Here is a 25,802-nt window from a genome sequence, read left to right as displayed (position 1 = left end):
CTACAGCCTCTGCCACCTTAGCCACCGCTAACCATCATGTCCGCCATTGTTATCGTTATAAAATGAAAAGCTAGCTTTGGCTCCTCCTGTTCCGTACGTAGCCGTTAAGGGCGAGTAGTGACCATCAAATAACCCTTCATAAATCGACCGAATTCAGGGTATGATACGGGCATTTTCAGTGCCCTGCATTCTGCTGATTTTGTCAGTGTGGCCCCCTAACCCCTGAAAGTCGGGGCTCGAAGGGCTCAAGTGGTCGACATGGAACACACTCTTAGTGACTTAGGAGTCCTCATGAGGAGTTTTAAGCTGTCTTAGACTTAGGTGCTACTTTTAGGGATAAAATACTTTGTGAATTGCTCTTAGTAAAAAAAAATAGGAGTCCTAAATTTAAGACTGACACGCCCATTATTTTTAGGAGTTTCTCCTAAATTCGCCACTTATGAGCTACTTTTAGCCCTAAGATTCTTTGTGAATACGGCCCCTGGCTTAAAAGCTTTTTGTAACACTGCAGACAGGGCCTGCTTGTCAAACTTCAGAGCATATCAGCAAATAATGTCCTGGGTCGCCTCCATATATGCACGTGTGTGATCCAGGGTGACGTGTGTGCCATTAAAAACCTGACAAAGGTCTTATTTATTATAAATTATAAACACTTGGAAAGGGAGGGGTATTCAGTTGGTTGCAATCTTGAACCTCACTGCTAGATGTCACTAAATCCTACACACTGCACCTTTAATTTGTGCAAATGAGCAAAAACATGTGTGAGATTAGAGAGAGAGAGAGAGAGAGAGAGAGAGAGAGAGAGAGAGAGAGAGAGAGAGAGAAGTGATCAATGAGTAAAAGGGTCTTCCAATGCACAGTGACCAGCTCCCTGTACTTAGTGCCGCATGACGTCAGCGGTGCCTTTATAGCCTGCCCCTCAGTCGCTCAGCTCTGTGCTTGGGTATGCACAGGTGAATGCACTTCAACTTTTGGACGTATTTTGACAAAATCATACGGAATGCTATGATTTTTTTTATTTTATTTTATCTGAAAAAAATACGTTTTGTTTCGTCGGCTGATACAAATAATGATTCAATGCTTCTGTTGGTAAAATGTTGTCAGACCATAGTAATTGTTGCGGTTGAAATGTTAATGACGGCAATAACAGCGTGCTGGTTGATGAGTGGTGAGAAGAACGCCTGTAACAAAAGTCCGAAGTATTTTTGCTCGCGAGAACATTCATATAAACATACCAACGACCGCTAATAGACCGGTCGGACATACCGGGTCACCTTCACTGAATTCAAGACACAATACATGGACATTCCCAATACGTGGAGATTCTCCTTTCTCAAGTTATCAACTGTACCGTGCACGAATGGGATTTCAAGTGGAACTCTTTAGACCGGATTGTCAGCCAGACGAAGTTCCACATTCTGGACTTTTTTGTTATTTATCCTAAATGCGCATTCATTGAAGTTTAAAAACGTTTTTTTTTTACTTCCCATCGTTAAATTGTCTGAATAGAGCCTAAACAGCTCCTGAGAATCAACAGGTTTTCAAGAATCAGATTAAAGGACCACTGAGAACATTATGAACAGTATGAACATGTTTTCTGACTTGGCTGAATTGAATTACAGCTTTAACGTGAGTGAGGGGGATTCCTTTCTGGACCACTGGAACGATATTCCAAACACAGAGACACTCTCTCGTGCGGGATTCATCGTCCTTTCAGTGATATTGGGTTTTATAATGATTTTTGGGTTTCTCAACAACTTTGTAGTGTTACTCCTTTTCTGTAAATTCAAGACGTTACGGACTCCGGTGAATATCCTCCTCTTGAATATCAGCGTTAGTGACATGTTTGTTTGTCTATGCGGGACTACACTCAGCTTTGCATCTAGTATCAGGGGAAGATGGTTTCTCGGGAAACGCGGTTGTAGTTGGTACGGCTTCATCAACTCGTGTTTTGGTAAGTAGTCAATGTACGTTAAGGTGAGCTTTTTACCACTTATAACGTTTCGTTGCCGAGGGATGAAGCGCTCTGAACCATGATAGCCTAGGGGAATCAGTCACTTTCGAGTAACTTTCGCGGACGTCAGCCTATATATCTGGTGTGGTTGAAATCACTGATGCTGGTAGGGTACAAAGGGGGTCTTAATGAAAATCTGTTAGATTCCCAAACCGATAAACATTTTAACTGGAAGAAAAATGCTTACTATGTTTAAGTCTGGTGCTGATGGGCGAAGTGTGTTTGTGCATAGCCTGCACCAGGCAGAAGAGAAGACGAAGTCTTTGAAATTCCATGAAATCAGGGACATCAGGGAGTCCATGTACCATGTAATAAAACGAGTGTGTAACTCTAACCTGGTATCTAAGGAGCAAGAATGAATCCTATGATTGTTGATTAGAGGTATAAGTGATAATTAACTTAACCCAGAGGTTTTCAATGTGACCGACAGTGTGGCACGAATTAGAATTCGTTAACACACTATGAATAGCCAGTATCTCTATCTCCGAAGTGCAGCGCCATTTCTTACACACACACACACACACACACACACACACACACACACACACACACACACACACACACACACACACGCACACACGCACACACAAGCTTCACTCCTTTTTTAAAAAATAGCAATGGCAGTACCTTCCCTCAAGATGAAGGTGCTAAGATATGCATGGAGATACAGATGTTCAACTGAGTCATAAAAAAAATTGTTTATTAACATAGAGAGAGCTGTCTGAATTACAGGACCATGTTTTAAACACAGATGGAATAGATTGATGTTTAAAATGAGTTTTTTTTTTTCACTTCCTACAAGCATTTTGTGGGAAAATGCTATTAAGTGGGGATAGTCCACATACAGTAGTAGCTTAAGCCACAGGGTTCAGCCTCACCAAAAATAAATCTGAAAACTCAGCTGCCCAAGAAATGTGTCCAGGTAGTCACTAACAAACAGGCCTTCGTCTTTCATGTGCCTAAGAATTTACTTCATTCCTCCTTTGCACAAGATTCCATAACAATTCTCGGTTTCTTTAATTTGAAGTACTGGTTCCAGCAATGTAGCTCAGATCAACACATCTTTTCTCAATCTGATGGCGGTGGAGGAAGATGTTGATGTCTCGGATAACCACATTTTCAGTTCCCAGATCCATCCAGATGATCCAAGGACAACCACCAGTCAGAGATTAGATAAAAGTGCTGAGATTTATTGGCCATTTTGAGCCAGAGATATTCGGTTGAAATAAAAATCAAGCTGTAGAGAGGTGAAGGTAGCAGAATCCAACTCCCATCACAATCCCCTCATATAGTCAGGAATGCCACGGATAGGGGATGAAAAAAAAAACTGCAGGCCTAGAAGTAACCCTGGAAAACCCACCCAGCCTTCACATGCATTTCACTGTAAGCTTCTTCTGAAGGGTAAACCATTCCAATTTATGTTGGGGACTGTTAGGTTTTCGTCTTTCTAACAGCCAAGGGAAATCACATAACAACCACATCTGCTTTGGTAAATACCACTGGCTCTGGCCCACTTAACCAGATTTAGGTAAAGCTCTGCATTTGAATTATGCTCCGTAACTGTTTCTGTTAACTCTTCTGTTAACTGTTAACTGTTTCTTAGCCTGTGTTTCACTCATTATTTCACACACAAATACAAACAGACTGCCCCAGTTGGTCTTAACCCTAGTTAACGAGTATCTAAACCATGTTTTTCCAAGTATCTTTTCATGGTTTGTTTGTATACAGTCCTTTCTATCAATGTGTATTTGTTTTATTCTTGTCTAAAGTTGTGACACAACCCCTTTGATGGGCAGGTTCTTTTCTGTAAATTAAAAAAACAAATCTCAATATCAATCATAAAACAGAAATGAAGGAGAGCAGGTGAAGTTAGTGAAGTGGAGTCAGCTAAGACTGATTTTCATGTGCTGATGAAAAAAAACAAACATTTTCCCTACATCTGAAAGGATTCTAGAAAAATATATTGTGGAAAGGATACAAAAAAATTAAATTTGTGGTTGCTAAACTGTGAAGTTAAAATACAAGACCTTAATGGCCTTTTGAATTGTTGTTTGTCTTGTGGTATTTTTCTTGTCTAGCTTAATATTCCCAGACTTATTTCCTGTAGTTATCTCCAATTCGTATTCTCTCCATCCCTCCCTTTCAGCTATTATCTATATTATTAAACCAAGGTAATCTGTCATTGTGTCAATCTGTCGTTCAGTCTCTCCATTCTTTTATCTCATACTTTATTCTTGAGTTTCCATCTCTCTGTCCTTTAATACATTATTAAGTATAGGTTGTGTCACCCAAACTGCCACTAAGAAAGGGTTCAGGGGTCACAGTGTAGAGGTATAATGTCTGTAGCCAGAGGAATGTGTGTTAAGACAGGGAATACTAATCAGCTTCCAGCCATTGCGTAAATAGCTTGCCTCACTGTCCCCCCCACCTCCCATCCATATTCCCTCCTCTCTATTTGGAGAGCACGTATACAAACTAAAGATGAAGCCCTAAAGACACTGTGTCAGTCCCCCAAGTCCCTTAACATGAAACAGTATGAGCTGGAATCTAAAAGAAGGTCACAGTGCCACTTTCCCACCCTTGATGCATCACGTTCTCTGTACCATTTTCTAATTTTTTCCCTACAACTTCCTGCGAACCCTCTGTGTGTTCCTATTTTACTAACCAAGACCGCATTATGTTTCCATTCAGTGTGCGATGAACATTGTGAAAGCATTTTCAGTTTTACACATGCTGAGCAGAGGCTATTGTTAAAACATCAACAAAGAATGAGACATGGGTTTGGATAAGAGACGTGCTCCCGCTGAGATGAGGTTTGGCAGTTAGACTTGCCTGTGATGGAAGTGTTTCCCAACTGTAGGCTCATGTGAATCAATATATCGGCAAATAAAATGTACAGATCATGTGCTTTACCATATGTGTAGGTCAATTGTAAGACACAGTTGTGGCTTCTCCCATGATAGAGGATAGGCAGATAATCATGAACGTAAAGAGCAAAAGATGACTTATGTAGATATATTTTCCCCTCTCCTCATTTGGTTCAACATAACAGTGCAAGTCAGAAGCCGATAGAGATCAGTGAACTCTGCACATCTTCACCCTAAAGAGAGCCAGAGGGTCAGCCCAGGGGAACTTTATGTATGTGATAACTGAGGATATGGCATTTTGGCAGCAGAAATTGTGGTGGCCATGACACGATGATATCGAAACTCTGACGTAAATCCAACAAGTTCATTGTGAAGTTAAAATTAGCTTTTGCATTGTGACTGGACTGTGAAAGAACTGTACAGAAGAATGCACTGGCTGTGTATTTATGTTTTTCTTCCATGAAAACAAACAGCAAATTGTAAGCAGGAGGGCGAGGGAATCCAACCTGGTATCGTCTTCATACCAATCAGATCAGAATTACAGTCATACCAAGAGATGAAATCAGAAATTACAGTCATACATAAAAATGACAACTTCTAAAATGAAGACTATTGTGTTTAGTCAGTGAACTGCCATTGTGAACATGCGTCAATAAAATAGTAATATGTTGATACATTTCTTGTTGAACATTTGTATGGCTACGCGGCCTTATGAATAACTGGAATAAATGAAAAAGAAATATGGACGAGACAAGAACAGATCAAGAAATCTGCCTTCCTCCGGTTCCACCTACAGCCAGAAATGGCCTTCCACGTCGCCCGGGACCTTTGGGATATGACTTACAAATGAGCAATTTAACCAGTGCATGGGACTTTAACTGGCAGGGAATTATCCGTCGGACTGTGTTCAGACATAGGCAACGTCTTGGTGTCGGACCTTTGGAATACACGTCCTTGACCAATGAAGAAACACACAGGGCTTTGGCATGCCATAGATGATGTATGTACATTTAAAAGTTGAAAGATAGAAAATGTAACAGTACGTCAATTCTTATAAAATGTTTATATTGGCCTGTAGTTTTTTGATTGCCATGTCAGCAACAGAGGAAGGTATTTTTCTTGATCTCTTCTTCTTCTTAAGTTGCCCAACATATTAAAACAAAACATATTGACTCCAACGACTCTCTTGGGTCTTGTAGGCAGTCAACGCAGCGCAGCACCCTATTGAAAAAAATCAACGATGTCATCACGATTGCCAATTTCGAATAAGGCCTTCAGACTGATCAAAATAGTTAGAAGTTGCATGCATGTAAGCATTTCATATGTATGTGTACACAGAGGTATATATGTACTGTAAGTATGTGTAAGTGTTTCGGACGAGTATGTATAATATTTTATATATGAGCGTGCATAGGTTTACAGAGTATGTATGTATGTGTGAGTGTTTCAGTAGTGAGTGTGAGAGCGTTTCAATAGTGAATGTAAGATTGTTTCATTAGTATGTGTGAGAGTGTCTCAGTAGTGAGTGTAAGAGTGTCTCAATAGTTATGTCCTAACCGGCCCCTCATACAGAGCTCTTGAGAAAAGTCACACTTGAGAACAAACCCAAGTCGCCCAAGCTCAAGGGTGTGTGAATGATTCTGAGGATCAATAATCATCAAATGTGTCCATCAGAGCCCCTCTGCCTTTTGGTTCTCTATGAACTTTGCCTTTTCAGTTCTGCTTCATCTATCTGTCCATCTATCTGTTCCGTCAGTAGATTTATGATGCCCTCACGGCTAAATGAGACACGCCATCTCACAGCTCACTGTCTCTTTGCTAATGACATATTTTATCATTCAGTCACATAGTTTGACATTAAATAAAATGGCAGTGTAAACACAGCCACTGAGGGATACACACATGCACACACACACACACGCGCACGCACGCAAGCACACACACAGACACGCAGGCACGCAGGCACGCAGGCACGCAGGCACGCAGGCACGCAGGCACGCAGGCACGCAGGCACGCACGCACGCACGCACGCACGCACGCACGCACACACGCACACGCACACACACACGCACACACGACAGGCAGAGACAGAGCCCCACTGCCCCATGGCAGTGATAAAGTAAAACTGCACTGTTGGCAATGGAAGGCTTGTTTGGACCAAGGACCAATATCCTGGTTTATAGGTATTGGCCCATTGATTTTTAAATGTGTGTGTGTGTGTGTCTGTCTATCATGTGATATATTCCCTTTTATCAGTTTTGACAACGTGCTGTGTTTAGTAAATGCTGCTCGTACATCATCAGAGTGACACCTGTGAGAAAAAGGTAGCAGAGGACATAAGTAGTCTGGCCAGCGGAACGGATCTCTTTCAACTGGTAGAGGACTTACTCTACCAGAATATAGAGTTATAGAATAACATTAAAACATTCAATTATAAGGTACCCATAACTCTGGGGGGCTTTACAATACTTGTCTGTATTGGGGGATTAAGGTAACAGCATCAAATGTGTGAGAGCGACTTTAAATGAAGCTGCCTGAGGAGGTGTTCATAATGGCTACTTGCCAAATAACAAAGAAAAAATTGAATTGGTGCTGTGAATAAAACATAATGTACATGTCATGCTCGCAACAGGCTATTTGTTTTAAGTATTAAGTATTTGACTTTCCTCAAATTTCTCAAAATGTATCTTAGAAGAGTAGAGAAAGGGGAAGCAGTTGCTAAGCCTACCAGAACAGCATGTGGCTATACAATCTACACAGTACTGACAGTTTTACAACCGTTTTATCCTCCTTTGCCATGGGTGCATGGGAACTTACTTCTGAAACAAAGAAGACTCTTAATCGGATTCTTAATACGAATGTCAGGCCTGTCAGAATTGATCCAGTATAAGCTCTGGTAACACCCGACCTAGATGTGTTTTATGGCTATGATCCAAAGCATACCTACACCGTGAGAATCTGTGCACCTATTCGGTGCAGGTGCTAGACAAGCAAATTCAGCAAACATATAGCTAACATAAGGTACATCTAAAAATAGGATCTGTTCTTTTTCCTGGTGCGTTTGTTAGGCCCTAAAACAAATTAGTTGCCCTGCTTTCATCACCTGCTCCAAACACACACACACATACACACCGACTACCGACACACTGGAAATACTGTACACTAAATTGCATTTCAGAATTCACTACTATCAAGCCAGAGTCTGAGATGGGTCACACTGTGAAAAACACAAATCCGTAGTTCTGGTGATCAATTAATTGATTCTCCAAAAGCTTGTTTATCAGCTGTGCCACAGCTGTGTTGGGTCTCTCTGTCTTGTGGCAGTGATTAAGTACATTTGTGCTGTACATTAGAATATAGGATGTGGAACTGCACTTAACCTATTGGTCAAGCTTGAGAAAAGCCCATTTGGGTAATTTGGCCAGGTTAGGTTTGGCACCATAGCCTCAGAACTGCCAGTGAAAGGCAAGACATTTCCTCTGACCTCCAGTCTGAACAATAGGATTATCTTCTGCACCTGGAGGTTGTGATTGGTTTACACAGTCAAAGGGGGAAATGAATGACGGGGCCAACCGCCAGAGTTGTGCACCCCAGTAATTCAAGTGCTTGCAAACAGGACAAGGTGTGGGTGCGTGTGTATCTCTCCTCTCGCTTTCTCTGCATGTGTGTGTGTGTGTTATTGAGAGAGAGAGAGAGAGGAGAGAGAGGAGAGGGAGAGTGAGAGAGAGAGAGGGTAGGGAGAGAGAGAGAGAGAGAGAGAATCTGCATGTGAGAAGAAGGTAGAATAACCCATCATACGGGAATTTTCTGTGGTGAAGTCTCTGTGTTATCAGAGGAAGTCTAAAAGGATTTTTATTTGCTTGTTGGAGCAAAACATTACTGCCATGCTGATACAATGTACTAGTCTTCATGCCTCATTTAGCATGGGTAAGGGAAAGAGGCACACCCTCTGTGTGTTTGTGTGTGAATTTTTAAGGAAATTTCCAGAGTAAAATCTATCCCTTCAGGTGTGCCCTTCTCTATGTTTTGCAATATTCATTCGTGTCATCCTTGTGTAACATAAGTGCCTCGTTGTCTTGCGTCATGCATCCCACTGACTCACCCCATCAGGATCAGTAGCCTTATAATAATACATCCACCGCTGCTATGAAATTAATGGCTTTTGAGGGTGGACTGATCTATCAACCCCAGAGATTCCCAGTAGGCACTTAAACCACAGGATGCAGGTGAGCTCAGTGTGACACTAGTTGCCACTGTCTGAAAGGACGAGAGCCTCTCTTATACTGCTCCTTCTCATTCTCTTTCTCATTCTCATCCTCTCTTATCCTGCTCCTTCTCATTCTCTTTCTCTTTCTCCTCCTCTCTTATCCTGCTCCTTCTCATTCTCTTTCTCATTCTCATCCTCTCTTATCATGCTCCTTCTCATTCTCTTTCTCTTTCTCCTCCTCTCTTATCCTGCTCCTTCTCATTCTCTCATTCATCACCCCTCCCTCATTCCACTCTGTCCCATCTATTCAGTCGTTATTTTTGTACCTCTTCCACATCTTCATGTTCCTCCCTCCCCCTCTGCCCCCCTCAAACTACTATTTTATTTAATGTGTCTTCCTGTGTTGTGGTCTCTTGACGGTGAAATGAAACATCATTGGTCTACTTTGACAGCTCTGAGGAGACTCCCTTGGAGGGGTTCTGTAATGTTATATTGATGCGGGGCAATTTGCACATCCTACGCTGCCGTACGGGGTCGACTCCTTCAGCCCAGTGTCCTGGGACAGGAGGGGAATCTCATGTTTTTTCCGATTGGGGGCCTGAACCTTTTAAGTCTGGTCTGAACATCTCATTGCCCCCGATAACATAATAGCGTAACTAGAAAAGTCATTCAGTTCATATGTGTGAGTGTATATGTGTGGTGTGAGAAAAGCCTATGAAGATCGATCACACATAATGAGAGGGGGTTAGAGATGTGGGCACTGAAATCCAAGTATAAACTCCAGGTGATATTGTTTGATCATTTTGGTTATTATGTCTTGAATGATATCTTGAAAGTACTGTGTTAGTACAAGTACATACTAGTAATGTGTTATATAATCCAGCCCATATCCAGACCAAGTCCAGAACAAAACTGGACTCTTCGTAGAGATTTCTCTTTTACTGTGCAAACTACGTTTAGCCCACTACAGAGGTTAATGAAGTGGAGAAACTGGAGAATTGTGAAGTCATTTGTAGCATCCAGCTGGGTTTGTTTTTGAGTGCAGAGAATGTGGAGGGGAGTTAGAGGATAAGAAAGGTCACGGCTTGTGGAGGAAGTCAGGTGTTCTTGGTAGTACAAAAATGTGTCTACTGTAGCAGTTCAGTCCCGTGGTGATGATGAATGGGAATCTTTTTTTGAACTTTTGCCCGCTTCTTGGTCCTTTACATAGTCTCTCTTACGTACACCTCTCACTTCTATGTAACAGCTTATCTTACATACTGAAAGGCCACTGGATCAGGAGCATGGAGCACTTATATAACAGCCTAGCTGTACCTAAACACAAATACACATATTATTATTACACATTATTATTTACACATACAGTCACATAGTATGGCTTATGACTCATCCAAGTAGTCTGGCCAGTGATTAAATGGGGTATTGTGGGTGGTTACAAATTACAACTGCATCAGTAGCCTGTGCCCCCCACCATGGGTTAGTGTGCAAGCTGACCATAGATCATATTTTGTCTGGCATTTTGTGTGATATAAAATGGTTGCAAAAAAGGATACGTATTTCATCTGTGAGTAATGCATTGTCATTTGGCAGTATTGCATCTGTGATTCTTAAACAAGATTCTAAGACATAGGCCAATTGATCAACTGTGGTTATGTAAAAGCTTTTAAAGCACAATATTACCATGTGTGGACTCCTATTACATTGATACACATACATTCTTAGATGTATACATATACATTTGTACATACACATACCGAAATTTCCTGTCTACTTATAAATGGATTTTGTAAAAATGTCTGCATCTCTGCAGTTAATACTTTGCGTTCTATACATGGGAATGCATTTAATCGCACAGTTACTCTGCCAGGTAGAATGGGTGTCTTTCTCTCTTTCACATACAAATCCCACTAATGTATCAGGTAAAAAACAACATGGGATAGAACACATTTGAATTCACACTCAGTCTTCTGTTATGATAAAGAAACGGGGGTTTGTCTATTTTCACCTAACTGTAGCCTATTTAACTTGATGCTACAGAGCTCGAACCTCCACCAGAGGTATGTAAATCATGCAAGTTGGTAGTTGCCTGAGTGTGAACTAATTTTAATATGAAGTGAAAATTCATGTAAATTTGAAGCTACACAGGCACCCAGAGGGTTTTGACCTATCATAGCTTTATAACTATATATATTTCGTGCTTATGGAACCATCTTCACAGTTGGCAGCTGCTTGCATGTGTTAATATGAACTCATGTTAACATGAACTCATGTTAAAAGCTGCTCAGGCACCCTGAGGGTTTCTACCTTTTCCTACTGTAGTTTTGAGGAGATTGTAACATCACATAGACATTAATCAATCCTGAGAGAAGTAATTGGACATCAGTGGAGCAAGGGCTTGCTCTGATACCAATGCAGTGAACATGTTCATTCAGTGGTTCCCAAGGGGACTATCAATGATTCGACCGAAACATTTAGTGTCCATACCCGCACAACTTCATAACACTTAAATCAATTCTTAATTAATGCATGGTTTTCATTTTAAGTGGAAATGAGGTGTGTGCGCGTGTACATACTAGGAGAGGATGAAGAATGTTTTGCTTGTGTGTGTGTGCTTGAAATGCCCATCCGATGAAACTTTAAATGGCTAGTAGCGCTCGCACTACAACCACATGGCATTCAGTTTTACCTAACAGGATGATGTAACATTGAATAAACTTGTGATACAGTCAATACACGGGTTTGTTTTGTAAAAATCACCTAAAATGCTGTAATGTGGTCGGGAAAATACAGTAATCCTCTCACATTTATACATATGCATATACATATGATATATACAGATACTCCTCTAACATTTTCCCACCATGTGTTTCTCTTCCATCAGGCATTGTGTCATTGATATCACTGGTGGTGCTCTCCTACGACCGCTACAGCACATTGACAGTCTACCACAAGCGGGGGCCCAACTACCGCAGGCCGCTGCTGGCTGTTGGTGGAATCTGGCTCTACTCTCTCTTCTGGACAGTGCCTCCTTTACTCGGGTGGAGTAGTTATGGTCTTGAGGGAGCAGGAACCAGCTGTTCTGTGTCATGGACGCTACGAACACCAGAGTCGCATTCCTACATCATATGTCTGTTCATCTTCTGCCTCGGACTGCCTGTGTTGATTATGGTCTACTGCTACAGTAGGCTGCTGCATGCTGTCAAGCAGGTATGTGTGTATGTGTGTGTATGTGTGTGTGTGTTTGTGTCTTGGATCCAGTTTGTTGATCCAAAGACTGGTAGTCAGAGTGAATTTGCTGGTAATACAGTGAATACAGTGAGGGATTTCTCAACAGCACGGTACTTATGGACAAAATGTTTAGCCAGAACCAGTATCGACAGTTAATCAATAGGTCTGTTTACATTTGCTGTCACAACATTTTGAAATGGGACCACATACCTCAACTGAAGGGTAGACAGATCATTGTTTTATTTCTGTGGTACAACAAGACCAAGATCTGTTTTCTTGTGATGTCAAGATAATGCAACTGACCTCTCTAGCCTTCTGTACCTTGAGTAGCATGTTTTTTCAACGGATTGCAGTGCTTCTGCAAGATCATGTGATGATCAAGGTTAAGGGGTCTATTTCTTGAAATTTAGTTGGCCTGTGGCCAAAATCACTTAAGTTCATACAAGGGATATTACTACTGTTATACAATAGTTTGAGCTCAAATGAGTTGATGACTAGTCTCTAGGGATGTATTTTAAGCAACTTCCTGTCTATCAAGTAGAGCACTCAAAGGTCTACTAAACAATGTAGTCTGACCACTTTGCCTCTACGATGCCCTCTCTACTTGGACGCTGCCAGCTGCACTCACTCAAGCGTGCTGAGATGCTCATTTTAGCCCAATGACCACCCTGAAATGGCCTAATGAGTCAGGAAATTGCTCACATTTTCTTCTAATCCCTAGCTTGTGGTCAGAGACGCTAAACATGACCAAGGCAGTTTTTTCTTTTCTTTGTACACTTATTCCTCTTTGATGTAGTTGCATAAGTGGTGGTGTTACGTGGACCAGGCAGAATAATCTAGAACTGTAGCTCAGGTCAGTAGTCAGCTTTGCCCTAGCTTCCTCTTTCTGGTGCAAATGTCTCAGCATCTGAAGCTTAAGCAAACTTGTTTGGTTGTTGTTGCCCCCCCCCCACATGAACAGTTCCCGCCTCAACTACTGCAACGCCCTACTAACGGGCCTGCCGGCATGCGTGGTAAAACCACTACAGATGATCCAGAACGCGGCGGCATGTCTGGTGTTCAACCAACCAAAGAGGGCACATGTCACCCCGCTACTCACTGAGCTCCACTGGCTGCCGGTAGCTGCTCGCATCAAATTCAAGTCACTTATGCTTGCCTACAAAGTGCTTACTGGGTCTGCTCCCACCTACCTAAATGCTCTTGTAAGGGCAAATGTTACACCCAGGACGCTGCGCTCATCCAGTGAGCGTCGTCTGGCACTGCCCCCGGTGCAAGCACGGCAATCCAGACTATTCTCAGTTGTAGTTCCACGTTGGTGGAACGACCTGCCTAGCACTACCAGAGCAGGGGCGTCCCTCTCTACCTTCAAGAAGCTCTTGAAGACCCAACTCTTCAGAGAGCACCTCCCTTCCTAACTGGCACCTTGGCTAAACTTGCACTTAAGCAGTGACAGTCCCGCACTTCTTTTTATTTCTATGTCGTTTTGTATTTTTTTGAAAAAAAATAAGCAGTATTTATTGTTACACCAGGTTCTATAGCTCTTAGCTTGATTGTTCTCTCCCTTGTACGTCGCTTTGGACAAAAGCGTCTGCTAAATGTAAATGTAAATGAACACATATTTTCGTCGTTCCTAAGGAAACAGAAACCACCTCACAAAGAGTAAACCATCACTGAGACCCACTTCATAGGCCACAGGGTCCTTCAAAAGTGGTAAGAGATGAGTGAGGTGCGAAAATAGCTGTTGTTATTTGTTTTGGTGGATAATTTATGCTGTTGCCTAACAGCAGTGTCCATTGACTAATGGCTGCATGTCAAAACAGACACATGCTAAAGAACAAAAGCTTGTCCACTAGAAAATAAAAAGAACCCCACACAAAAAATGCAACACGTACTCACAGTAGTTTCTTCAGGAATTGAGGTTTGTGGTAGTGAAAGGTCTACCTTAGCAACATATGGGAAATGTAGTTTTGCTGAATTGTTAAGTTCTATTGTATAGGATCTTTTTTAATCAGTTTCAGGCCTGAACAGAGTTAATTCATTAGTGAGTCTGAGGCAACACATTAAACACAGCACCACTAGTCTCAGGTATGATTCTTTGCAGGACAGATTACTAGAGAATATTAAAATCTCTGTGAAAAGACATGAACTTCTGCACTCTTTGTCATAACTCAAATATGTTACTTTTCTACTGTTGGATTTACTTTAATTTGTTCAAAATGGATTGAAAGGTTCAAAGGTTCTTATCAGTTCTGATGGTCCTCAGAAGCTGGAAAATGTGCTAAAAGATAGAACAGAGAACTGGAATGTAAATGATATTTAATTTTCTATTTAATCATGATGTGGTCCAATGAAGATTGTCAGTTGACTTTCTTTGTAACACAATATTTAATCATAACTTCTATCCTCCTCTGTTGGACATGGACAGTGATGGACAAAAATAATGTATTTAATTTACAAGTGTAAAAATGGAACAGTTTGAGGGAAATTCCTTTATTTACTAATGATTTGTCAGTCTTGGACTCCTGAGTCTTATGATACAGTATTAATTCAGTTTGATGCTGCAGAGAACATCAAACAAGAGGCAGAAGTAAAAACATCTGAAGTTATTCACAATATCGAGTCTGATATCAATCTGTCTCCCTTATTTAGTAGCACACATATGGAGCCACATATTTGGCTGGAAATCATTGATTTTCCGTTGACTTTGCAGGACTTCTGATAACAACCACTAACCTGCTCTAGGGTGACTAGCCCAGTATTTATCTTCACAGACTACAATCAGCCACCTGTCGCCACCTCATGCACTTGGGGTAGATCTACTGATCCTTCCTTCACTCTCTTTACGTTAGCTGAAATCCTCTCCTTCGTAAAAGAACCTCTCTCTGGGCAGTTGTATCTATTACACTTGTCCTGTTGTCAAGTTGACAGCGTTTATCTCATCGTAACTGTGAGATTTTGGGTCAAATTGAAGTCAGATTTTGGGTTTAATTAAATTTAGTAGTTTGCTGTCGCTGAGAAATATACCATGGCTGCTAGCTTGTATGAAATGTTGTTATTGTGGGCCATGGGCATTAAGAATGTTAAGAAGCAGGGCTGCTTTGGAATGTGTGGTGCAGTTGCTAAAAGCTTAAATAATGGTAAACCATACATACTTGGTAAACTCTCATCACTGCTATATTTAAGGTCACCAAACACAGGGTGAAGGGTTTAGGCCCAAGCTGCCTCAGACACAAACACCTGCTTCATAGACTTATGTTTGTAAATATGCTTTGTTAATTTGTTCAGCAGTCACTTTCACTTTCATTTTGTTACTCATAGTGTAGGAGTGCCAAATTAAAACTCCAGTGGACAGATTCAGGAGTTCAGTTGTTCGCCTGTTTTCAGTTGTTTGTGCAGCACTATTGCTTTTGCAATAGTATTGTTCTTAAATTGTGTGCCTTCACTGGATAATGGGATATTTGCTTACCATCTATTGTGCATCCAGAGAAGAATCTAGTGCTATTAAAGACATTTTAGAATATGGTAACTGTAATGTTAGGACATGCCCCTGAAGTAATCTATTCTGTTGGCAAGGTTGCTATGCAATAAGTGTATGCATTTTAGTTAGAGTAGCCCTGTAGCCCTTGCTTCAGACTCAGCCCTAATAATTAGACTTCAGACAAGAAGATCTACCCCACTTAGGTTGTTATTGTAACATTCTTACAGCAATAGATCCTCGGGTTAGATTTTATGACTTAACATTCCTTGCTGAAGAGCATATGTTCCTCTGGTCATGCAGGCTATATTAGCACAGTGACCTATTATTTCATGTTCTTTTTCACTTTCTGAACTGCGATTTTATTGCATTCAGTCTCCTTTGAGTGTGCATATATTAGCCCAGGTACACTGGTATACGATATTCCTTTTTCATGTAGAAATAGTATAAATGTTGCCACGTTGCTCTATATGTACATTAACAAAATACAAGTTTTGAATATACCACAGAAATGTACGTAACTGGTGGCCAATAGCATTTTAAAATATGCTCACACTGTTTGATTTTTTGCTTTCGATATCTTGTCGGAAAATGGCTTAGAGCCACATGTTTGCTCTGAGGTGTTAAGAATAACAAGTAGCAAACATCCTTATTTACCTGTCTCCTCTGTATGATAAGGAGATGCAATTTATGATGGGGTAGAGTAAGTGAAGTAGCATGCTCTAAATGCATAGCTGGAGTATTTCTCTGATGTAGTGGATAATCTTGTGGGACAGGGATCAGTCAACTAAAAGGAACGGTGGGCATTAGTCATCAAGGTGCAGAGAAATTTGAAAGAAGAGGGTGTGTATTTGTATTATTTGTATTTATTTTCAGACTATTTTTATAGAAAGACGATTCTCATCTGTAACAAAATCCCTTATGGTGTTAGGAGTTGGTATGTACAGTGTGGAGGCATTTTCTTTCGAAAGCTGAACGAAAGGTCTATTTAATTGCTAATGTTTTTAAGAATGATACATGTACATGAAAAATATTTGTGTTGTTTTGAAACCTTATGATCCTACCTATATTCTACCATCACTGATAGAGAAAACTAGTCTGACTGATAAATCTCAGTTGCATTTATAATTTGTTTTAGGGTACTGGCCTTAGTAAATGCAAATAGCTGGATATTATCAGATATGGGTATGGGGTAATGAGATGGTGTTTACATAAACATGAATCAGCATACATCACTGAGGTAGTGAAAAATGTTTCTCATAAAGTCTTAAATCTTGATGAAACTCTAAAGAATTATGAGGTTATTAAAGAAATCTGCATTTTAGAAGTAAGTAAATTACAAATTTCATGAAAGAAAGGGTGCCATAAATAGAGCTTAGCGATAAAGAGAGCAAAATAATGAAGAGAAGCTGAAAGGCATGACAGAACCTCCTTTAATTCCTGATTGTTATCACACACACACACACACACGCACACACACAACCCCATTCACCAACCGAATACAAATTATCTGGCTTTCACCCCTGGTTCATCCCCAAGCGTATGAGGCAACACGTAAGGGACCTTTAGGGCAGCATTCTCCAATGGTGGATGACGTGTGCGTCTACCTGCGTGCCCTTGAGTTGGAAGTCATGTTTTGATTTTTTTTTTTATACTAAAACTCTAGGTGAAATCACAGGAAGATACTGCAGTACATTAAAGCGGCATGCCTTGGATTATCACTTTGAACACGTGACTGGAACACTTGACTGGCCTATGACACATTCTCGCAGTATCAGAGACGTGCTCCGGCATTTATATACGATACACACACAAACTCACCTTCATCACACACACACACACACACACACACACACACACACACACACACACACACACACACAAACACACACACACACATACATGTGAGTCTTGATGACGACCACTGATTCACACCTTCACATGCTTGACAAGATGCTTTCATGAATAATGTAGACACATAATGATGAAAATCAGGATAACTTTTTATGGGTTTCATTGATGGGTGGCATGCTTAAAGGGACACAAAAGCTGGCATACATTATAAAAAGAGGCCCTCATCAATAATACCAATCATTAAAGCTCAAGCTTTTCATTGCAAAGCAATAATTAATGAATGTGTAATTAATGATCATTAAATTGACAATCCTTTAAAAACACTGTTCTAGTTAATAGTCTTCTTCAAATGTGACACACAATTCATGTATTCTCAATTCAATTCACAGTTCATGTATTACACTGCCAGCATTTGTGTCGAGTCGTTTTAATTTGTCCTCTTGTCTTCATATTTGTTTTGTTTTGTTCGTTTTACTGTTTTCTTATTGTTTAATTGATTGATTGGTTGATTTTAAATTAAAACAGGGAGGCAACACTGTGATCGCTGGAAATCAGAACTGTATTGTGTTGATGCCTACTAACCCTCCTGTGATCACACATAACCAGGGTGCTCCTGCAATTATGCCTTTGCCAGACCTTCATTCAAGCACACTTGCAAAATGATTTGCTGTATTATAACTCTCAAGCTCTGCAGGAATGTTGTGTTTGTCTTGTGTGAGGGCTGCATGAATGCTGTAGACATGAAAAGAGTCTACAGAGAAAGAGATATAGATGAGAGCTTCATACAACGGGGCTATAACTCATGCTGCATGTTCTTTTGTGAAGCTCATCTCTCACACTGACATTCATAAATGTCTTCTCTGACATCTGCTCTTGCCCAGGTTGGGAAAATCCGAAAGAATGCCAACCGGAAGCGGGAGTACCACGTGCTCTTCTTGGTGTTAACCACGGTGGTGTGCTATATGCTGTGCTGGACGCCCTATGGGGTGGTGGCCATGATGGCTACGTTTGGCCGACCTGGCCTCATCACACCCATCGCTAGTGTGGTGCCCTCAATCCTGGCAAAGTCCAGCACCGTCATCAACCCTCTCATCTATATACTCATGAACAAGCAGGTGAGGCCATACTATTCTTGTACTACTCTTGTATAATATTCATACTACTCTGGTAATACAGAGAGATTAGAGGTAGTAGTGGTAATAGTAGTAGTAGAAATAGTAGTAATATGGATGCTATTTTATCTTTGCTAATCATGGAAACTGAACGGGAAACTTTTAAGTTGCACAATGTACAATAAATTGCTAAATGAGTGAGGAGGGATTTTGGTAGAGGAAACTGATGTTATAAGTATATATTCTGTATAAGTGACATGTTTTGAGTGGATTAAGTCCAGACGGTTCAAAGCAGCAACAAGAGTATTGTTTTAATCCCTTTGATAATTTAATATAACAAAATAAAGATCATAACATGCATAATACACATTAAAAAGTCTTAATTGGGGCATCATCACACTTCTGAGGCTTACACCCTGTGGATGATGCAATAGAAGAAACAACACTTACAGTAGAATGAGGCGAGAGGCCACAGCATGTTTTGCTCAACTCAAATCTCACTGGGATTTTCTGTTGAGAGGGTTGTTGGAAAGGCCAAGCAGTCGAGAAGTGTCCCTCTGTCGGACCTAAAAAACCTGCTCAGAGTGGCCCCACAGAGCATAGGCCTGGGTGGATGTTATGGCTGCGGTGCATCCTGTCAGGCCGACAGGGGCCTGCACTTTCTCCCCCTGTATCCTCTCACATTCCCTCCATCTATCTTCCCACATTCCCTCCATCTATCTTCCCACATTCCCTCCATCTATCTTCCCACATTCCCTCCATCTATCTTCCCACATTCCCTCCATCTATCTTTCCAAATTCTCTCCTAAATCATCTTTCCACAACACCAACAAGAGTGTGGACACACTTTTCAACTGAAATTACAGGGCCACATGGAGTATGGATGATGCAAATGTTTTTGCACAACACTTAGGGCAGTTAGGGAGATTTGATTATTGCCTCTTTTAAAGCTCTCCCTAGGTGTAGATAAGTGAAAGGTGGCATCTGCTCTGCCTGATGGCACGCATGAAATCTAAATAAATTATGCCATTGAGAAAACCAGAGAGACAATTCTGTAACTGTGTCTAATCAGGCATTTTAATATCAGGCATTGTCATGATTATTGTCAACCTGTTGGTGTAAATTGAAAATGATTACAGATGATTTTCAGAGGCCTTAGGGGTAGGTCTATAGTGCCATGAGGACAAAAAAGCAAATCCATTCATTGCACAAACTCTCCCGCTCTAGTGTCCAGTACTTTGCCATCACCCAACAACAAAAATAAAGTTGGTCCTCGAAACTTAAGAATAGTGAGTTTTTGTAAAAGCAATATAGAACCCGCTTAACAATTTGTCTTAAGGCTTTGATTTAGACTTGAGTTTAAGTCACAGGATAGGATATTACAAAAAAAATCATATTATCCTACACCTTCCTGAGGCACATTCAATAACATTATAACAGATTGCATAATTGGTCACAGACATGGTGCCTAAAACATGGTTATGGTGACTATTTTTGAGGAAAGACAGCAAATAAGTAAGGAGCCTGCTTTTCAATGTGCAATCCCTTTATTTACATAATATAAAACAACAAACAAATACACAAACATCATCAGGAACGAAGAAAAATCAAAGCCCTGATTAATGATTAATTACAAACTGATTCAAGTCTAACAAAAGAGAAGTTCATCCAGCAAACAAAACAACAACAACAACAACAACAACAGAAGAGGCCATGGCCTTACAGTGTGGACTGCCTTGTATTTGTCAACATGTAAGCTCAGGAAAAGAAAGTTTAAGGTAGTTTAAAGAAACTTTAAGGAAAATAATTGTCAAAGGCTAAGTGGTGCTGAGAGAGAAAGAGAGAGAGAGAAAGACAGTGTGAGAGAAGAAGACAGAGAGACCTGTACAATAGATGTAGATACAATGGCCAACATGGGCATTGACCTTCCACGTGTCATCTCTTCATGAGCTCACGAGTGTTCCACAGCTGGCAGTTGGCCCAAGCCACTACAGTATCACAGCACCTTATTCACTGTAAAACAAAACAGCTAATCAAAATAATCGATTTGGCACAGTATCAGGATTTCATCGCCACCGCTCTGCCTAGAGGCATTGGGTTTGATCAAGTGTGTTTCTGGCTGTGTGTCTGGAGCTACATCCCTTGTCCTGTCGAGAAAGGGAAATCTCCAAGGAGATTCGGAGGATCAACTGTTATCCGATCTAGTGCAATGCATCCTGGTTTGATGAAGTCTCATAGCTCTTCCTGTGCTACAATCGGTTTTGGAAATTCAGCAAACCCAACAGCAGTTTGACCCGGCGTCAGTTCAGTCCGAATGTGGCAAACAAATTAGAACCAGGACCCAGTGTGAAGACACAGCTGATAATAAAACGCATGAGGCACTGTAAGGCACAGTGCTACCCTAGTTGGGTAATGGTTCTGTGGAAGCCGTGATGTGGAATCTATGCCTTGTCTGGCCACTTTAAGGTTTGTCATGTGAAAGTTCTTCTACAATAAGTTTATGTTTCCACACAGCAAGAACACTGACCAAGAAGTTACTTTAAACCCCCTTCCTAACAATTGCATGCTCTCTCCATTACACTTATGTGATTATGAGTTCAATGAATTTCTTTTTTTTCTTCTTCTTTTTCTTACAAAACGTTGTTTTATCCATCACAACAATGCTATTAACATTTATGGGAGAAAAAAATCCCCAGCAATTTAATTGGTTACTTCTTAAGCCTCAAAACACAAATCCAAATTTGTATTATCTACAAAACAGTTTGGATACATCTTAAGTGATCTCTTATCTGAATTTTCACTTATGCTTAACTTCCTAAATCTGAGTTGAGTTAAGCCTTTGTATGCGGTTACAGGTTAAGTTACAATTAGCAGTCTACGAAAATGTCAGTAAGTGAAATACAGGACTTTCTGTAATGAATTTGCATTGTTTTCAGGGGACACCAATTTCGACATCAACCCCTCTGCCGTGTCCCCTCTCAGCGGTAGCTGCATAGCAGCGGAGGTTTAGGTGTCACGCAGCAGCAGCTCCAAACCGTTTCAATCAATTCATTCAATCAAAACTACATTTCACTGAAGTGCACATGACCATTGTATTGTAATGTAAAAAGTGTTTTTTAAAAACAAACAAACAAACAAACAAACAAACAAACCAACCAACCAGCCAACCAACCAACCAACCAACCAAAAGCATAACTACATTAGTAAAGCTGGTGTCGGTGCCTTCTCACTGAACACACCTGATCCAATCTCAGGTGGAAAATGCCATGTGGCACAGGCACTGGTTCGGCCAGGGCACATAGGAAGGCTGAAGATTTCTTTACTGTTTTTATTGTCAGCCCCACCTCTTCTTTTTCTTTTCTTTTTTTCAAAAAGAGGGTGATTGTGAGGAAAGGGGGAAGAAAACATCTGGCACGTCATAATCAAGGTTGAGCTGTGCTGTGATTTGTACACCTGAGTGAAGGCTTAGAAGAACTGTTATATACATATGCAATACAAAAAGAAATCCACTTGACCCCTCCCCCCCTCCTATCTCCAAACACCTACAAACAAATACAGCTTTCCTCATAGGCAGACACTTCACAGTACACTGATAACACTTCCAGGTGGATGGGTAGACTTGAGCTTTACACTCTTTTTGAAAAATATTTACATCACTCATGGAGGACATTCAGTGAAAGAGAATCCTATCATTCCATCGCAAATTTTCAATACAACAAGACACATGAAATTGCTTGTGACCCTTCAAAACATATTAGCAAAGTTCACCAAACCTTGTTCTAAGACAACAGATAGGCCCTGTCTTGATTGATTTTTAGGACAGGGTCGTGGTCACTTAAGTCTTTAGACGTTTCACCCTTGCTCTCACACACATATGTGTCTCTCTGAATTGACTAGACTACAATTCACACAAAGCGCTATGCTAACAAGCTGGAAGATGGCCAGCTGCACTGCCAAACCAAGGCGACCATAATTCACTCTGACACTTCTGCTAGTCAGTGAGCTATGAGATTGTGCATGTATTTTAAAAGACACAGCCTATGTGGCAGGTACAAAAAAGATGAAATGCAGTCCAATGTAAGACTTTGTTGGGAGGCCTCTGGCAAGTTCCATATTTTTTGCTCAAAGCATTGTGTAGTGTGTGTGTGTGTGTTGCTGAGACATTCAGTTAGAAATACCACAAATGTCCATCCCTTGCACAACGTGGTAACCACACTCTATTTGAGGACAAGTCTGAGCAACAATATCAGACTTATCAGCTGTGGTATGCTGCCTTTGGTCATCACAAACCCTTAAATCCGTTCAATCTCACAGGACACCGACACAACAGCAAAACACCAAAGTAAGGAATAAAACACTTTCTTAACCACAACTCTATTGCTTACCCTAAAATGAACCTTTCACTCCCCCTTCCCTGATCAGTTCAGTAGATGTAACCAGTAAGGACAAAATTACTATCTACTTCCTTCCTGTGGAGCAGACCATTTCTTTTCTCTCCTCTCTCTGCCTTTCAAGTCAGCGGATGTCATAGTCCCTGTCATTAGCCTAATCTCTGTCTCAAAGAGTCCCTCCACTTCCTGTGGTCGGGTATTGCACCTCATTTAAAACATCTATATATTCCTTGTGTCTAGCAGAGAGGGATGGCGTTAAAAAAAGAAAGAAAAAAGATTTGACCAGGAAGCATACAAAGCCAAAGAGTTCAGGGGTCACACTGGACGGTGCTGAATCCGGGGAGTGTGACCTTGCCCTTTGTCCTGAGGTCGCGTGCGGGGCCGGTGTTGATGCGCTGCACCAGCATCTTTTCGTAGAGCAGTGGGTGGTAGGCACCGAGCGTGCAGGCGGCGTCGAAGTAGCGCTCGTGGTAGTGGCACAGGTCTGTCTGGCGCACCGATGGGATGTACTCATACACATGGACCTCCTCACACAGCGCCATCATCACCAGGATGCCTGCATTACAAACAAACAAACAAACACAGACTCGGTTCTCAGCAATCATACGTACACTTTTATACACTGGCACTTAGATACAGACAAACACATGGTTATCATTGTAAGCCTTCGTTGTTATACACAATTCAATAAAGCCATTTTCGAAAAAAACATGCACACACGGTTATGCAATTATTGCAGAATTATAATTGAAAAGGCTGACAAACTCATGAGGGTCAAGATCTTGACACAAACATGAATAATCCGGACTAGTAGGAACATTGACATCACCGCCATTGAATCTGACAATACACCATTGAATTGCTGTCCAGTCTCTGTGCCAGTCTGGTGGATGTGGGCCCTGACACGTTGTGCTTTTTTTCGGATGAGCTATAAAAATGCTGCCCATTCACCCACACCCACACAGCAGCATGATTTGTTATAAGGGTTTTGGCGGAGGCTGACAAGGCAGTGAAAGGAAGCAGTTGAGAGCAGCAACTGTGCACAGATGAGATTTGGGTGGAAAATCACACCCAAACCACTCTTGAGCCTGAGCACACAAAGACAGATGGATGTAGTGATAAAGGGATGAAGACAACCCTGATTCACATGCCTTCTTCTTGTCCCCTGTGGCACAAGTCTGAGAGATCAAGGCAACCCATAGTCCTTATATTTGGTTGGGCTGTCTTCAACTACCCCCACACCAGACTATAATAACAAGACAACAGATTTGGCATGTTATCCATAAGTATTAAAAGTTCTCCATTCTAAGTGGTCTGAGTTAGCAGGAGAGCAAAATAAATAGCTCTATTGATATTCCCCCATACAGACCAGAGAGTTGAAAATATCCCACGTGTTGTGTAAACCAATTACTTTATTTCTTGTTGAATCCCTTCATCCCCATTCTTTCCTCCCTTCTCCTCCCTCCCTCTCCATTTTGTCCCTATTCTTTCAACTTAACTCGTGTTCTTTCCATCTGTTCCCTCTCTGTGGTTTGGATCTGCAGCGTGCTCGTTCTTCCCTGTTTTTCCACCCCACCCCACCCCACCCCTAGCATCCCACACTTGGTTTCCGTACCACCCCTTACTTCCTCTTCCTCTCTCTCCTCTCTAGTTCAAAAGGTGTTTTCTTATCCTGATTGGCTGCAAGCGAACACAGATGGAAAACGGCCTCTCGTCCATGCCCTCCAAGACCACGGGCATCCACCTCAACCGCCGTATCTACAGTAAGACGGCGCCACAGCTCTCCATTCCGCAGGTTTCCTCCAGCCTGCCCATTCACGGCTTCAGCACTCCGATAACAAACCGGAGTAACCCGCCCAATGTCACTTCCTGAAAGTCGTTGCACAGTGTCATAAGGGTCGTACTGATGAGTGTTGAATTGCGCTACAAGACTGTACAACTGTACAAAAAAGGCCTATGAATTCCTGTCTGAAGTACCAGACGCACTCATGCAGCATTCCATGACAGCTCTCATAACTAAGGTGGCTCATTTTACAGTCATCTCCAAACCAAAAAACAACTTGATAATTGAGGGTAGTGATTTGGTGGTGGCGGGCTAATGGAGTTCAATTACAATAATACAAGCTGCTGCTGGAACTATGCGCAACCATCACCATGCTTCATCACTGGTATCCACCTGCTCTGTTGAGGGGCCCTTCAACCGTTGATCGCAGCCATTGCTTGTGATACAGAGGTGTACAGCCCCACATGGTGCCAAGTTGAAGAGGTTGTGGGATTCGAGGAGAATGAAGAGTAGCATGTTTTTGTGTATGTGAGATGTCATCCAAAAGACAAGTCTTTTTCATCTCTATTTGCACTGTGTGTGTTTACGCCGTGTTATTGTTTTGGAGGTTACAAAAAAGAAGCTCTAGCAATGCAATGCATGCTCGTGTCAGTGTTTTCCGTTAGTCGGTAATTACCGTTTTTTTTTTTTTGCCTGATAAAAATGACAAATAAACGATACATTTGAAACTTGCCGGTCAAAATAGTTGGTTATAATGCTCATACAAAACAACAACATATTCTTATACAAAACATTTGTGTTTTAACCACGTTTAAAATATATGTTGTTGTAGCCTATATGTTATTGAGTTATTGATTACTGTCATGTGAAA

At 41.2% G+C, this 25,802-nt stretch overlaps 2 protein-coding genes across 4 annotated transcripts in view; one reads left to right on the top strand and one right to left on the bottom strand.

Moving 5' to 3' along the window:
* Positions 1-1,575: 1,575 nt before the first annotated feature.
* On the top strand, positions 1,576-25,021 carry tmtops2b (teleost multiple tissue opsin 2b; the record flags this gene model as incomplete). Its single annotated transcript, XM_080838964.1, has 4 exons — positions 1,576-1,954; positions 11,970-12,295; positions 18,527-18,760; positions 24,800-25,021. 4 exons carry the CDS (start codon positions 1,576-1,578, stop codon positions 25,019-25,021), a joined length of 1,161 nt encoding a protein of 386 aa, XP_080695090.1.
* The window catches only part of st6gal2a (ST6 beta-galactosamide alpha-2,6-sialyltranferase 2a), a 45,253-nt gene continuing 39,736 nt past the window's right edge, over positions 20,286-25,802 (bottom strand). For all 3 annotated transcript variants that reach the window (XM_080838962.1, XM_080838961.1, XM_080838963.1), the window contains one exon: positions 20,286-23,704. In XM_080838962.1, the coding sequence (XP_080695088.1) occupies positions 23,457-23,704 (248 nt within the window). In that variant the 3' untranslated portion in view covers positions 20,286-23,456. The remainder of the gene's footprint in view (positions 23,705-25,802) is intronic.

This window comes from Sprattus sprattus (genome assembly GCF_963457725.1).
Source record: "Sprattus sprattus genome assembly, chromosome: 5".
Lineage (NCBI taxonomy): Eukaryota > Metazoa > Chordata > Actinopteri > Clupeiformes > Clupeidae > Sprattus > Sprattus sprattus.
Note: the sequence above shows the minus strand (reverse complement) of the source record. Positions and strands in the feature narration are given on the sequence as shown.